At 48.0% G+C, this 15,592-nt stretch overlaps 1 protein-coding gene across 1 annotated transcript in view; it reads left to right on the plus strand.

Annotated features, from left to right (window-relative positions):
• Nucleotides 1-15,592, plus strand: part of COL5A1 (collagen, type V, alpha 1) — a 116,986-nt gene that overhangs the window by 35,534 nt on the left and 65,860 nt on the right. The window contains exons 7-11 of the mRNA XM_014942927.1: nt 3,955-4,107; nt 4,408-4,464; nt 8,629-8,670; nt 8,986-9,048; nt 14,384-14,458. Coding sequence (XP_014798413.1) covers nt 3,955-4,107; nt 4,408-4,464; nt 8,629-8,670; nt 8,986-9,048; nt 14,384-14,458 — 390 coding nt within the window. The remainder of the gene's footprint in view (nt 1-3,954; nt 4,108-4,407; nt 4,465-8,628; nt 8,671-8,985; nt 9,049-14,383; nt 14,459-15,592) is intronic.

The raw sequence follows: 15,592 nt of genomic DNA on the forward strand, positions 1-15,592 counted from the left end.
GCCTTTTTTTATTGGTGCTCAAACAGATGAATGTTGGTCTCATCCTTAGATGAGACTGAGATAAATTTTCGTGCAGCTGCAGGAAATAACTGCGTTAGACGAGGCAAATTCTTTGTTCTCCAGGAGCATCAGCAAGGGGAGTTGATAGTGGGATAACATTTCTAGGAGGTAGGATGGGACTTGGCAGAGTTTTGTGGTTCCTCCTCAAACGGAGAAGAATTACTTAGTTATGGGACTGTCAAAACTCCAGGCTTTCTGGGAGGCGCTGGGGGGTGGCAGAAGAGACAGCAAAAGTTGGCCAACGTATTTGGAGTTGGACCTGGAAGCTTGAATGAAAAGGTGTTGGGGAAAGTGTCCAAGCAAAGAGCTGAGCAGCTGGAGCGAGGCGGGAGGGCAGCCAGCCGCCCCGAGGGCTGGTGGTGCATCCAGTCCAGCCAACTGGGGATAAAAAAATGCAGTGGAGGAGGAGGTTGAGCAGCTCAAAATGATACACAGAGAGAAACAGAAGGGGCTCCAGCGTATCGAGGAAGCGAGCGCCAACCTGAGGAGAACCCATGGAGGGGAAACTTTTCTGGTTCCTGACAAAGAGCCAGAAATCTTTGGCCAAGCTTGAACTTTCTAATAGAGAGGAATTAAAGGTTGGATAGCGTGACCTTGAAAAAAAAAAAAAAATTGGAAGAGGAAATAGAGGCTCAAGGGGCACTTTAGTTGTTAGGAAAAGGAAATGGAAGAGGAGGAAAGTTCAGGTCGGGAAACACATGGCAAAGCTTTCCTACGGGGAAGCTCAGCCTGCTCTCAGCAGAGCATCTTGTGGGGAGAGCGATCAACCTGTCCCCCTCCAGCAGCTCCAAAAGGGACAATGTTTGGATGGGGAGGGCTGGGGGACCCCCCCTGGGGTGGGAGGTTGCTCCAGTGAATCTTTCAGCTGGTGAAAGATGAAAAAAGGACACAAGTCACCTGGCTGAAGGAGCTTCCCCTGCACTGAGGCGAAGGCTGATGCAGGGTGACATAGGGGAAACTCCCCAAAAAGTGCCAGCCTGAGGGACAAATACCAACGAGGGGACAGATTTTGGGTTTACGCCTCAGAGAGGGAGCCAAGGGCCCTGCCTGCAGCCACGAACTCCTGGGGAAGCCAAATCCTTTAATCCAAGAGCAGAGCAAGCTGCTTTATGAGCAATATGGAAGTGAGGATCGGGAGCTCGTGTGTGTAATTACCTGCTTAATACCTGTTATTAGAACCAGGGTTTCAGTGGGAGATAGGCTGCTAAAGTGGTTGGAGACGTTTATTTGCTCTTAAAAACAATAATAAAAAACTCTCATAAGCTTTTTGGCTAGTTGAGAGGAAGAAAATAGCGCTCCTGGTCGCGAGTAAGTGGCATAATTTCAGTGGTTCCAGGTTCCTGTTGGCAGCTGGGGAAGGCAGCAGGAGCCCCCGAGGTGTTGAACGGGGATGTGGTGGGGCAGAGGTGGGCTGGGACACGGGTGTCCCCAAGGTGCCAGGGGTGCCAGCCCTGGCATTGCTCATTCTAGGTCCTGGGATCAAGGGGGATGATGTTGGGCTGGTGCAGAGGGGTCACTTTCAGCATCCCGAGGCAGTGGGAGCCCCCGAGGTGTTGCACGGGGATGTGGTGGGGTAGAGGTGGGCTGGGACACGGGTGTCCCCAAGGTGCCAGGGGTGCCAGCCCTGGCATTGCTCATTCTAGGTCCTGGGATCAAGGGGGATGATGTTGGGCTGGTGCAGAGGGGTCACTTTCAGCATCCCGTCACGGACCTGCCGCAAGAGCAGGATGTGTCCATCAGTGTTGAAGTTCACCTGTCTCTATTTGGGGAAGATTCTAATTCCTACAATTGGGAATTAAAAGGAGATTTAATTTTTAAGCAAGTGAAACTTTGGGGAGCCTGTGTGAGAGGTTCTGGAGGCAGTAAGAGTCAGGGAACTCTCCTGGGCTTGGGTTTCATTATGGCTAATAACTCCGTGATAAATGCCAGTGAAGCAATTCCGAGATTTAGCAGGCAGCAATACTCCTGTGAACAGGAGGAGCTGGGGACAGATATATTTTGTTCATTGCCTGCTGTTCATCAGGCAGTTTGCTTTACTTGTCCAGATGCATATACCAGGGCCACATATCTGCATCGCTTCCCCAAAGGGGAAGAATAAAAGGTGATTTAAATGAAGCTGTTATCAGCAAAGGAGAGTCACACTATTTTGCACGCTGATTTTTTGGACCTTTTCTTTTCTTTGTGGACTGTTTTCTGACTCATGTGGTCGAACTGCATTGTTAAGGAGATTATTTTTAGGCTTCTGTTTTGGTTTGTTCTCCAAAGCACCTGCAAATCTCAGCACGGAGAACTTTCCTCCTCTGCCCAGTCATTCAAAATATCTTACCTTTCCATGCAAATTGACGTGGGGACCTTAACCAAAATATCAAACCAGATGTTTTTGATGTTCATTTCAAGAAACGCAATTTGAAAAAAGAGGTTGTTCTGTTATCCCTAAAAACTTTATAGCAAGATAAACAGGTTTCAAACCTAGATAAAAGATTTCCAACAGGATAAAAGATGTGTGTGATGGCACTAGATCCATTTGAACGGTATAGAGGAAAAATAATGCTAACTTTTCCAAGCTTTCTAATTAATTGCCAAACTATAATTTCTGCAAAGATCAGTTGGCATTTGCAGAGGTAAAAGATGATAGGGTGGCAGAGAGAAGATTGCCTTAGCTCTAGGCTTATTCTTACTTTAAAACCTCTTGAGTTCCAGTTGGCATTTGCAGAGGTAAAAGACGATAGGTGGCAGAGAGATGATTGCCTTAGCTCTAGGCTTATTCTTACTTTAAAACCTCTTGAGTTTAGATGCAGATGCTCGTGCTTATGGGTTGTGAGGGGTTTTGGCGTGGAAACGAGGGCTTGAAGTGGTGGTGGCATTTAAGTGATTTTGAATTCTTAGTAGTGAGGAGATAATTTCTTTGGGAAGCACTGAAAATAATTCAATTTATGGACTGTTTTAGTCATTACCTGGATGGGAAAGAAGCAACAAAAAATATTATCAGCGCATGTTCTTCTTCACAGTGCTGCTCATGGTAAAGGGTGCCAAGAGACAGTCTCCTGCCAGGCTGCAGGAAGCAGAGGGGTATGGAGAGAAGCAAGGAAATTCTGATACTTGTCTAGATGTCCTTGCTTGCAGTCCATAACATCTGTTGCTGTAAGGATTCAGAAAGGATTCAGGGATTAATGCATCGGATTTGTAAAACTTTCTGCTTTTTGGACAAGTACAATCGCTACTTGGATCCCAGACTAAACAAACAGGAGGTTTTTCTAGAAGCGAACTTGGATTTTTCCACATTTCCTCCTGTAATCCAATACTCGTAATGACACGTCGCGGTTTTGATGTGCATTTTAAATATGCGACTGGATGTGTGAATTTTTACGCTTAATAATTCCAGTGTCTGCAATATTGAGGCTGTGAGAGACGAGTAGAGCCTGGATTTTGAAACTTCTGTTCCTACATTCCTTAGGCCTTTAGAGTGTGCAGGATCCCTCTTGACAGGAGCTGCTGCTTTATTGCTGCGCTTTGTTTTCCTCGCTCAAACTTTTACACTCACAGTGTTATTTCAGGGATTGAGAGAAAAATCCCAGGGAAAGCCAGGATGTGCTCTTTGGCATAAAGATCCTTCCATCCTTCTTGCCTGCCATTGGAGAAGACCCTTGGAGGTCTCCAGAGACCTTAAAATTCCAGACTTTAACATTTCTTGTGCTTTTTATTTGCAACTATTATTATAAAGCATCATCGCTTGGCAAAAACCACAGCCTTCCCCTTAGATTTCCAGCGTGTGTAGCCCGACTATTATTATAAAGCATACTCGCTCGGCAAAAACCAGTCTTCCCCTTAGATTTCCAGCGTGTGTAGCCCCAGAGAGATTTGCAGCCTGATGTGTTGCTGCTTTTCTGCTTCCAGGCTGCTCAAGGAGGAGACGACCTGGATAAAGATTTCACCGAGGAAACAATCAAAGAATATGATGGGAATTATTATGATAACTACTACGACCGAACAGTCTCTCCCGATATCGGCCCCGGCATGCCTGCTAACCAGGACACCATCTATGAAGGGGTAAGAGAGTTAATTTTCCATCAAGGGTAAGCCCTAGTTGAAAATGTTTGTCTTCCCATAACTTATAGTGTAAAGATTAAGAACCCAACAACCATCTCGCTTGGATTCACCCACCTGCAATCCATGTGTTTCGCACAAGGCGAGGAGGAGATACCCCATTTCTTCTCTACACAAACATCAGCAGCCCTTTGGTTGCAGAAGTTGTCCCAGGTTCTCAGGTTCCTGCTCGGGGAGGTGATGGTGATGCAGGTGATGTCCCCTTTGACTGTCTTGATTTTGTGTTTCCCTTCTGTGCTACAGATCGGTGGCCCACGGGGCGAGAAGGGACAGAAGGGTGAACCTGCAATTATCGAGCCGGTAAGGACCATCTGGGTTTTTGGTGTTCTTTTTTTTTTTTCCCAAAGGAAAAAGTACAAGGGGAGTGTTGGGTACGGCTTGGTGCTCTCAGTGGTACAGCTGGGAGGAATGTTTCCCATGGAAGAATTACTTGGTTCATTTCAAAACTTTTAATATACTGGAATTCATTTTATTATTTTTTTTTAAACTTCAAGAAGCGACCTAAGTTATGAAGGAAGTGCAAAATTTCCCATGAAATCTCTCATTTACCAAAATAAAACCTAGGCCTCTTAGAACTGAAGGGTTAGGCAGAGGGTACGTCTTGCCTCCTGGGGGGTTTTGAGCTGCCCCCGCTCAGCAGTGAACCCGCTCCCCCGAGCTCATATCCTGACCTGAACTTGCAGCTTGGGGCCGGCTTTAATTGTGCAACTAATGGGTTCATCTCGGTGGAAATAAAAGGGTTCTCCCTGCACACCGCTGCAGGAGAGGAGAGGTTTGCTCCTGTGCCTGCTCCGGGGTCCCACCAGCTTTCCATCTCCTGAGGAACCCCATGTCATCCCGGGAGCACAACCCAGCACTCTCTTTATGATTCTGCCCTGGCCTGTTTCTGAGGTTGATTTTCCTTTCTAAAGAATGGCTGTAAACTTCCTGTGCCCTTTGCAGTCTGAAAAAAGCGTGGGTGCCCAAGCGAGCACCCCCTTAGGTGAGGATGGAGCTGCTCATGGTGGGACCTCATGGTGTTTCCTTCGAGGTGCCTATTGAGCAGAGCAAGAGCCTGTTGGTGGATGTCTGTGTGTCTGTCCCTCACTGCCTATCAGGATGCTGAGTACCCCCATGCCTGCTCCTCCCCGGGGCTTGAAAAAAAGGGGCTTTGGGTCCTCAGAACCACCTCCCCAGACCCTCAGCCCCGAAGGGCTGAGCGCACGCTCGCAGCGCACCAGCAACTCAATTAACCTAATTTTCCTTGGCAGAGGGCCAGCGTGGCGCCCAGCGTCGCGGCAGCACTTCCCATCCCTCGGAGGCCATTATTTTTCTTTTAATTCTTTCTCCCTTTCCATCTTTGCCCGACACTTTTGCAGATAGCGAGGAGGTGGAGGGCAGTGAGAAGCTGGGGTGCAGCAACGGGACTTGAAAAGCCAGAATGAGTGCCTTATGTATGCATTTCCGACCTTGCCTTCATTTTTTTCCTCTCTGGGTCTCGATCTCACACCGCAAACAAAAGGAGGAGCAAGTGATTTGCTTTATTAGAGGAGTGGGGAGGCTGGGGGAGGTGGAGGAGGGGGGCAGCTGAACCCCAGGAAGATGCCAGCAGAAACCCAGCCTGCCCCGTCCAGAACCGATCTGAAATCGCTACGAGGCGAACAAAATAGTTAAGTTTAATCATCCAGAAAGAATTTGGCCGCCTTCGCTATTTCAAAACACTGGAGCATGTATAGCTTTTGCCAGAAAGTAAACAAGACCAAATGCTGCCTTTTCCCTCTCCGTGCGGTTCCTCTTCAGCGGAGAGAAATTCAGATTTGCTGCGCCCTTTAGCTCTTCTTCCTCCTCCCTTTTTTTTTTTTTTCCCCTTTTTTGATGGGCGCTGCAGCAGAAGGGGAATAAAAACCAAAGGCAGGAGTCGGATATGGGCGCTGCAGAAGAGGGGGAATAAAAACCAAAGGCAGGAGTCGGATTCTGCTGGATTTTCTCTCTCCTTTTCCCTGGAAGCGCCTGCCCTTCAATCCTTGCTCTGTGCTGACGCTCGCTGGAGGCAGCGGGGCAGCACAGGCACAGGGCGAGGAGGGATGGAGCCCAGGGATGGTTGGGACCCCCCCTCAGCCCACCTCTGGAGACACCAGGCTGCCTTCTCCTCCTCAAAGCCCTCTTTCCTTTGGGGGGGACCCTGGTGCTCTCACCTGCCTCCGGGGAGGGTTTGCTCAGCCTTTGCACAGCCCCTCTGTGTGTGGCCATCAGCTTTTGGGCTGTTTCTGTGATATCAGCTTCACTTGTGTGTAGCAGCTGGGTGTTGATTGAGTGGAAGCAACACCCTGTTTTCCCCTGGGACAGTCCTAAATCCATGCTTTGCTTGCTACCCCCAAGGTGATCTCCCTTGGTGGCATCCCCCCACTGGTCCTGGTCCCCAAACCCTCCCAAGTTTCCATCGCTCTTTATATGAGCAGTCATATAAACAGTGGAGATTTCTTGCAGAGGACAATCTCCAGATGTCCCTAAGGCTGGAGCTCAACATAAACCAGCAGATAAATATGGGAAGATGCCAAGGATGTTTGCAACACAAATTGGCTAATTAGCCCAGACTCTTCCCTCATGTGGAGGAGCATCTTGAAGCTCTGCAACTGGCCATGGGAAGCAGAGCCTCAGCGCTGTGCATGCTTGGACCATGGTCATGCTGGCACCCAGCAGCCCCAAAAAGTCCTGGGGAGACATTTGTGGGCCCTGACTCTGCTCCAGCCCAGAACCAGTGATCACTTTCTGGTTTGGAGACATCATTGGTCTCCAGCAGGGATGGACCTTGGTGTGTCTGGATGGGGAAAAGTTTGGGACCTCTGGGGTGTCCTGTGCAATGTCCTCAATGTGTGTCTGAAAAAGAGCTTAGTGGATGTCATTCTCGCAGGACACCTTCTCCATCAGCACATCTGGTCTCATCTTGGTAGTCTCCAACAGCAAATACCTCATATTTAGCACGGGTTGGAGGAATTTCATGCAGGGTTCACCCCCAAGTCCCACCCAGAAGAGAGCAGTGTCTCCATGGCAGAAAGGAAATTGCTGTCAAAGTGGGCACGGGCTGAAGTCCATGACCTAATTCCTTACTGGTGAAGAACGACTCTACGGCCGCTTCTGTGATGACAGCGGCAGAAAATTTCCCTTAACGCATCCAAATGAAGCGGAAGCCGGATTTTAAACGAGGTGGTAATGAGTAGTGTGGACATTGGGAAAGAGAAAATAGTGCTGGTCCTGCACTAGTGGGGCAGCACCACACATCCCACTAATGAAGCGGGGAGGTTCATGGCAGTGTGGCTTATCCTATTTTTTGCTCCTCTGGGCTTCGAGACTGTGACTTTCGGGGCAGGAATGCCTGGATTTTCCTGTAGACATTTCAGATTCGTTCAGCTCAGCCCTGGCTGCTGTAGAGGCTGCCGTGGGGTCAAACAAGGCTTTTGGCATCGGAGCCTGAGTCCAGGAGATTGGCCAAGGGTGACCCGAGACCAGTCCCTGCACTTGGTTCCTCTGGGCTTCTCCCAGACGAGCTGACTGCTTATCTACAGATTTTTACAGGCTGATTTCATCCCCTGGGAGAAATGTCCCCTGTTTGCTAGGGAGGAGCTGGCAAGTGCTGGGACCACTTTGGCTCGACCTGGGTGCTGCTGGGGGCACGGTCACCGGTCCAAAGATAAAAGGGCAGTGCTCACTGGGGGGGCTCTTCCCAACAGATTGTCCTGATGCCTTCTGGAAAGTATTTGCCAGGTTTATTGGGAGGTTTCTTTCCTGCCTCTTACATACCCATGAGGGGGGAAAAAAAAAAAAAAAAAAAAAGCAAGCTCAAATCTACTGAGTACATGATAGACCTGATTTAAAGTTATGACAAAATATTTAGATTAAAAGGAATGGAATAACATTATTCTACCATTTTGCCCACACAGTGATTTCCTAGGTACACAGAGTAAATCACAGCATGCAGTCTGCTGGGAAAGTAATTTAAAAAAACCTTGCAATTTGATTATTAACTTTTTTTTTTTTTTAAAGCTGCTGGGATCTAGAAGCAGCTTCTTCCTGGAGAGGAGCTCTTCTCCTGCTCCAGCACCATCAGGGGTGGCCGTGCCCCAGGGTTTGCCCTTTGCCTGGCCATGAGCTAAGGGAGAAGGGTTGTGATTAGGAGGGTGACCCTGTGCCGGGGCAGGGGTGGGCTGGGTGCTGGGGGAAGGGGCTGTGTTTCCGTGCCCTGCATGATTCAAATAGACAATATTTGGCTTTTCAATGGGCGGTGCTGCCTTTTGTGCCACTGGCAATGGGACACAGGAGGTGGCAACCAGAGAGAGTGGAAACCCTTCAGCTCTGGGACACCCCAATTGAGCAGCAAGACCTGAAATATTGAAGAACAGATAAAGCAGTGGGCTTTCCAGCCCTGTAGTCAAAAGTAATATTGAGGATGTGCCCTGCTAATCACTTTTTCCCTTCCTCTTGCTTTAGGGCATGCTGGTGGAAGGCCCACCTGGTCCCGAAGGCCCAGCAGTAAGTGACACTTTGTCTGTACCTTGCCCTGGAGGATGTGCGTGGCTCTGGGGATGATGCTGGATGCAGGGGGACGATGCTGGATGCAGGGGGACGATGCTGGGATGCACAGGGAGGGCTCAGCACACAGCTGCTCCTGGCCTCTATTGCTTCCATATGCCCCGCATGTGTACGGAGCGCTTCGGGGTTGATTTTCTGGTGCAAAAATAAACAGAAAGCTCTAACTCTTTTCCTGCTCGTTGTACAAATATGTTACAAATAATAACACATTTTCCTTTAGTGGCTTATTTTTTCTCCCTGTCTTTTCAATGCTAGGGACTTCCAGGACCTCCAGGACCAACTGGACCTGTGGGCTTAATGGGTGACCCTGGGGAAAGAGTAAGTACCTATGTTTTTCTCCTCTTTGGCTGAAGCCTTGGGTCATTTTGGGTGTGCAAAGGGGGACTGTGGCGTGTCACTGGAGCCCTAAAATTCTGCTTGTCCTCTAATAGTGATCTCCTCTGAGTCAGCCCCAAAAGGAACTTGTGGTGGGGTACAGGGCAGACCTTTGCATCCAGTGGCAAAGGGTTGGGGAGCAGCCATGCTAGTTAAATGCATTAAGGAGTTTTCTCCAGGATTGAGGCTGGCAAACCCTCTGCTCTCTGCACCCTGTGGTCCATGGCTCCTTGTTCCAGAGTGAGAACATGGCTGTGGAAACTAGGAAAGCAGGGTAAGCGAACACATGAAATAGCTGCTAGCACACTAAAATGAAGTTCAACAACAATTCTGTGTCCTCCTTCCAGCTGGTGTTGTGAGTTCTGGTAGAGGGTTTGGTTTTCTTTGGGTCTGAGATGGTCCCAGGGTCCCACCAGCATCCCTGCTGTGGGTCTTTCCTTACGTTCATTTAGTCCAAGACTGCTGCCAGTGGGAAGGTGGCTCTTGTGCACCACCTCATCTCTTCTGTAGGTGGATTATTGGTCCGTACCAGCGAGCACTAGAGACTGGTTTATGTGCCTTAGCAACGCAGTAACTTAGGTTTTGCGTGTTTGGTTTTGATCTTACTTTAAATCAGTTTTGTCCCTGGCAGCCACTGCTTGGTAAATGCTGCCTGCAGAAGCCTCCAGCTTCGGGGTGTCTCATCGAAGGCAGTAGCTCTCAAGCACTTTTGTTGACTGTGACCCCAAATTCCATGGTTTAAGGTGTACTTGATAAGATTACTCAGGTGTTGGGGCATTCTTGTGATGATGACCCTAAACTGGGCCCTGGTTTTTGCTTTTTTATTTTTAATTAAGGCTCTTTGTTGCCTTTTTGGTCCCCAGCATCTTGGCTGGAGTCCGCTGGCCGCTGAAGTCCCACATTTCCCCCAGAGCATTGCTGTGAAGACCCCCACCTCAGCTACACTCTTGGTGTATTTATTGTTTTTTGATGGAACAGTAATAACGTTTCTTGTGGTTGTGACATGATTGAGAACGAGAGGCCCTGACTGCACTCCATCGATCAGTGCCTGTGAGCTCAGAAAGTCAATACTCAGCTGCGGGCTCAGCCCATGGCCAGGAGCCAGGGCCACTGCTCAGAGAGGTTGGCTTAACCCTTGAGACACCACCGTCCTGGTTCTTCCTGCGCTACTCCAGCAGAAGGACCAAGGGAGGGCTCTGCATCCTTGGATGTTGGACTTCATAGAGGATGGGCAAGCTGGGGAAGGTCTCATCGGTGGTTTTCATCTTGCAGTGGTCTAGGATTAGTCAAAAGAGCTGTGTGGCTTCATCAGGCTCTTGGTAGGTGTTCATCCTGCAAGGGTCCTACACGTTCTCCAGCTTTCTCTTCTTCTCCACTTGATGTGCTGCTTCTGCTCCAAAGAAGTCAGTTCCCTGGCAGGATGGATGCTGACCCTGGTGAAGAGGGAGTCTGTATTTCTGCCGTTTGTCCAGGCAGACACAGGCATTTGCTGGCCAGGCTCTTCTTGAACGGCCACACAAAGCCAAGCAGCAGCAGCCACACTCTCCCCGATGATGTTGCTCCACACCCTGAAATGAAAGGCGTAATTTGCATTCTAGCACAGACGGCACATTCTGCTTTTCTGAGTGTCCGGAACAGAATGTAATACAACATATTGTGCATAGAGAAGTGATGAACTTGCAGAGCCAGGAACTGCAACTGGATTAAAATACTCCTTTTCAATTAGAGCAGCTCCTCTTTTAATTTGTTTATTATTAACCCTGCGCATAGCTCATGAATTTACATGACACTTCTATGTGTACAGTGAGGAACATTTCCTACGCCTGCATCTGATGGAAGGACTTTTTATTTGCAATCAGGCAGGTGCACTGAATAAATATACCAACAATATTCGGCTATGTTAATATTGGCCAACACTCATTTAGCTCTGTTTTATTCATCATGTCAGTTTGTTCATTTATCCCAGTTTTTTTACAACGCGAGGCAGAGCTTGCGTCACCGGCAAAGCTGCAGAGCAGCCTGTTTGTGGGAGGTTTCAGAGGCATCATCTCGGGGGGGAGGGAGAAGGGTGGTTTAGGATGACTTAAGCAGGTTTCTTCAAGCAGTGGGAAGAAGTGGGGGAAGGAGAAGGGTGGGTTAGGATGACTTAAGCAGGTTTCTTCAAGCAGTGGGAAGAAGGAAATATGGCACGTGGGGGACCAGGGAGCTATTTCATGGCTGCTCTGGACTGGAATGAAGAAAAGTGGGAAAATGTGCTCCTTGGAATGAGCTGAGCTGCAGCATTAGAGCAAACGGCAGCTCTGTCCCCCAGAAAATCTGGGGTGTCTGGGTGCTTTGGGCTGGATCAGCACGTCTCTGGGGGAAGGCTGGTTGCAAAGCTACAGCTATATCTTCCGAGACCATACAGTCATTGCATCCCAAAGGATTTATTCCCCCTGGGGACACTTTTGCATCTCATAAGTCTAATAGGATCCCTAAAATCCTTATTTATGTTCCAAAAGGCTTGATGTTTTCAGGGTGCCCTTTTACCCATCAGATGCCAAGCCTTGTCTTACCCAGAAGACCCTAAATACTGCAAGAAAGATCTTCTGTTGCCTAATTTTCTGACCAGGACTGAAAATGACAGATAAATAATCCTAAAGAGAGACACTTAAGGCAAATTTTGAGGCTCGATACTGTGGGCTGCTGGGCACCGCTCTGTCTGTCACCGACTGCTGCTCGAGGAACCCGAGCACTAAGGCACCCAGGTCTCAGTTTAAACATTCCCTTGATATATTGCATTAGTGTTTGCTCTCAGCACGGCGTTTTAGAGCACTGCACCAAATGAGAGTTGAAGTCCCCATCCCCGGCTGCTATAGATCAGCAAATCTCTATTTACATAATGAGAGCGACACAGATTTACACCAACTGCGAGTCTGGCACGCCGCGTTTCTTAAAGGCATTCATGAATTCAAATGTACAAAGTGCTTTCTGGGTTTGATTTTCCTCCGTGCTATTGCCCCCCGCTGCTCCACCCTGCAAGGAAAAGACCTCCCGCACCCCAACCCCAAACAAAAAGAGGTGTTTATGTATAAAAACATGGCAAACATTTGTCAGGCAGAGTACGCAGCGAGAGATAAACAAGCTCATTCCTGATCCATCAGATGCAGGACGGGAGTTAAAGGAGAAGAGAGAGAGAGGGAAGAAAGTTTATTATATAAAACGAGCCTGGCCTAAATTATTTATTGTGCTTCTGCTCCAACAGATGGGGCTGCCCCCTGCACCTCATCAGCCGAGTCAGGGACTCCGGTGTCGGCCAGACTAAGTAAACAGTATGAATGTAACATCATGAGCTTGTCTTGAAAAATGGATGGGTTGCTGTGTTATGCCGTCTCCCTTCGGTGCTGAGGGAGCTGCTGGGGGGTTTTGGGATGGTTTTTTGTTTGGGTTTTTTTTTGCTGCTAACTCAGTGGCTGCAGGGCAGTCTGCTGCAGCGCCGGGAGCAGCGTTGTTATTCCGGGCTGGTTGTGGTGCAGATCTCAGCTCCTGGTCCTCAGCGCTGCTCTGCCCTGTAATTGTAGTGTGGGGCCAAGTCCAACCCGGCCGGGGCGATGCACAGACTGGGGCAGGGTGGAGTAACAGCAGCTCTTCACCCCAACCCTGGGGAAGGGCTCTAATTTAGTGCTTGAAACTGTGGCTTGAATGTTTTAGGTTCCTTTTTGAGAGGGAGATGGTGAGTTAAGTTGAACATGGCATAGAGGGAATGGAAGGAGAGGGAACAAAGAGATGTGAGAGACACAAAGAGACACACCAAGGTCTTGATGGAAGAAAGTGGGAAAACTGTGGCTTGAATGTTTTGGGTTCCTTTTTGAGAGGGAGATGGTGCGTTGTTAAGTTGAACATGGCATAGAGGGAATGGAAGGAGAGGGAACAAAGAGATGTGAGAGACACAAAGAGACACACCAAGGTCTTGATGGAAGAAAGTGGGGCAAGGATAACACATCAAATATTTTGGTTTGGTTGCCTGTTTTTTTAAAATGTTCTGATTATTGGGCACTTTGTAACATATTTTTCTTTCCCTCTTCCCTTTCCCTCCCTTATCCACCTCCCTTTGCCTCATGGGGTGAGTGTGTGACCTTCTGGGGCAGGGTCTGGCTCTTCTGCATCCTTGCAGCATCACCATATAGGTTGGTGATTTGTGGCAGGGTTTTATTTGTACTTTTGTTTGGTGTCTGCGTGGGCTGGAGGGCTTCAGGCAGGTTGAAGAGAATGAGAGTTAATATAGATGTTTGTTGCTTGCCCTTCCAAGAGCTTTGCTTCTCCACAGATGGATTTATTGTTAGTGTTTACTAAATAGAGGAGCATCCAAGTCCTCAAGCTTGAGCTGGTGGCCAGGCAGCCTGGTCTGTCTTGCCATGAAATGAGCACCAGGGCTCCTCTTGGCCTCACTGGGACGTGAGTGAGTCACTCTTGCCCTCAGCTCGTTAAGCTGGTGTGAAAATTGCAATTAGGCATGCACATTGAGTAGCTGGATGTCATCCTCATTTGCATGTAGGATTGCTGGATGGATGTGCAAATTTGGGTTAACTTAAAACTTTTTGCCAAGTGCACAGTTGGGAGTACAAGTAATCTATGGGCTGTCTTAGGAAAATTGGCCATATTTGATTATTTATAGCTTCATCAATAGATCTTTTACTGCATACTCGTTTCTTTAGCACCAGTTAAAGATACTCAACTGATGTTAATCAGCACAGCTCCATTGAGATCCTCAGAGTTTTGCTGATTTACAGCCGTTGACAGGATCACTCCATTGTAGATGGAAGTAGCCTCATAGGAGTAAAAAAAATCCAGACAGAAGAGAGAAAAATGGAATGACCCAGATGACTGAACATGTACGGAAATGTATTTATCTTTCCACATTTCTATCTCACTGACCTGAGTTATGAATTTTCATATACTTTTTTAATAGGTTTTAACAGACCCAACTAAACATTGATTCCATTAACTTGGAACATTGAAGAGGCTTTTATTGCTCGCTCGAAAATTGCATATGGCAGGCCCTGGAAATATGGGGGCCAGGATGTAAGAAGAGGGAATTACTAAGAAAAATCGTGTGCACTTACAGACGTGCTTCCACAAAATTTGCCATAGCCTTGGGACACCTACGTGCTCAATGCCTGTCTGTCAAGATAGGGAGCCTTTTGTATCACGACAGATGCCTTTACAGCCACAAATACTTATGTATGGGTGTGACTAAAATGACATTATAGGAATTTCTTTTCATTTCTTCTTCTTGTAGGGACCACCAGGTCGCCCAGGTCTTCCAGGAGCAGATGGTTTACCAGGACCACCAGGGACAATGCTGATGTTGCCTGTAAGTACAACTAAAAAAGCATTTAAATAGTTGGGTTTCTTGGCTTTGCTGCTGCTAAGTGCCTGTTCTTGCAGAAGTCTGCCATCTCTTTTACACTGAGGACACATTTTCCTTGGTATAAAAGATGGATCCAGATGGTTCCCCTTTTAAATTTACTTTTTGCGATGCACTGTAACTTCTTCACGGGTCAAAAGTACAGGGCAGGTAGGCTAAAATTTCCAGAAGCAATGAATAAGCTTAAGTGTTTCTAACTGGATGTGGTGTTGGAGGGTGAAAGTCGTAAAGAAGCAACTGAAGACACCTCCAAGGCCCAATTTCCAGGCAGAACTCTCCTTCCTACAGGGAGGAACCTCTAACAACTCTTCAAAGCAGGTGCCACCATTGTTAGCACCTGGATGAACTGGTCTCTTTTGATGACCAGTAGTTAATTTGCATTGATTTTTTTCCCTTCCCCGTGAAGGTAGCAAGTACCGAGTCAGCCTTCTTGGTCCTGGCTGATTTTTTTTTCCCTCCCCCGTGAAGGTGGCAAGTACCGAGTCAGCCTTCTTGGTCCTGGGATACTAAAGGAATGGTTATATTTTGTGTCTGCTTTGATGTGAGAAAACCCTAAGGCAACCAGCTGCTGAAAATAAGTGGTTAGGTACCAAAGGGACAGAGTCTTTAGTGAAAAACCACAGCGCTCTTGTACGGGCTCCAAATGGGAGGGCGATACTTGTGTAGGTTCCTGGCAAGGTGCCTAGGACAGCCTGGGCCAAGTGGAGCTCTACGTGGAGCTTAACTGGCCACTACAATACATTTGTTGGCCCCTACGGTAACCAGCCTTAGGCCTATAAATTGCATCTCTTTGAATCTGCTTGCCAAGTTGGCGTGGTCATATACCTAGCGCCAACCAAGCCAAACACAGAGGTGAGATGGAGGTGAAGGAGACGTCCAAGTAGGTCCTGCAGCCTGGAGAGTCCTTCTTGCAAAACCCCAAACACACATGTGGTTCAGGCAGGAGAAGGGTGTGTGTCCTGGAAAGTGGGCTTGTAGCTGTTGGGGGTGGAAGAGCCAGAAGAAAACATTAAACTCCTTCCCTTTCAAGTTTGGGAAAATAAAACATTAATGCTTGGGCTTTTCTAAATCCTTTTTGTG

The sequence above is a fragment of the Calidris pugnax genome, unplaced genomic scaffold (genome assembly GCF_001431845.1).
Source record: "Calidris pugnax isolate Ruff unplaced genomic scaffold, ASM143184v1 scaffold102, whole genome shotgun sequence".
NCBI classification, from domain to species: domain Eukaryota; kingdom Metazoa; phylum Chordata; class Aves; order Charadriiformes; family Scolopacidae; genus Calidris; species Calidris pugnax.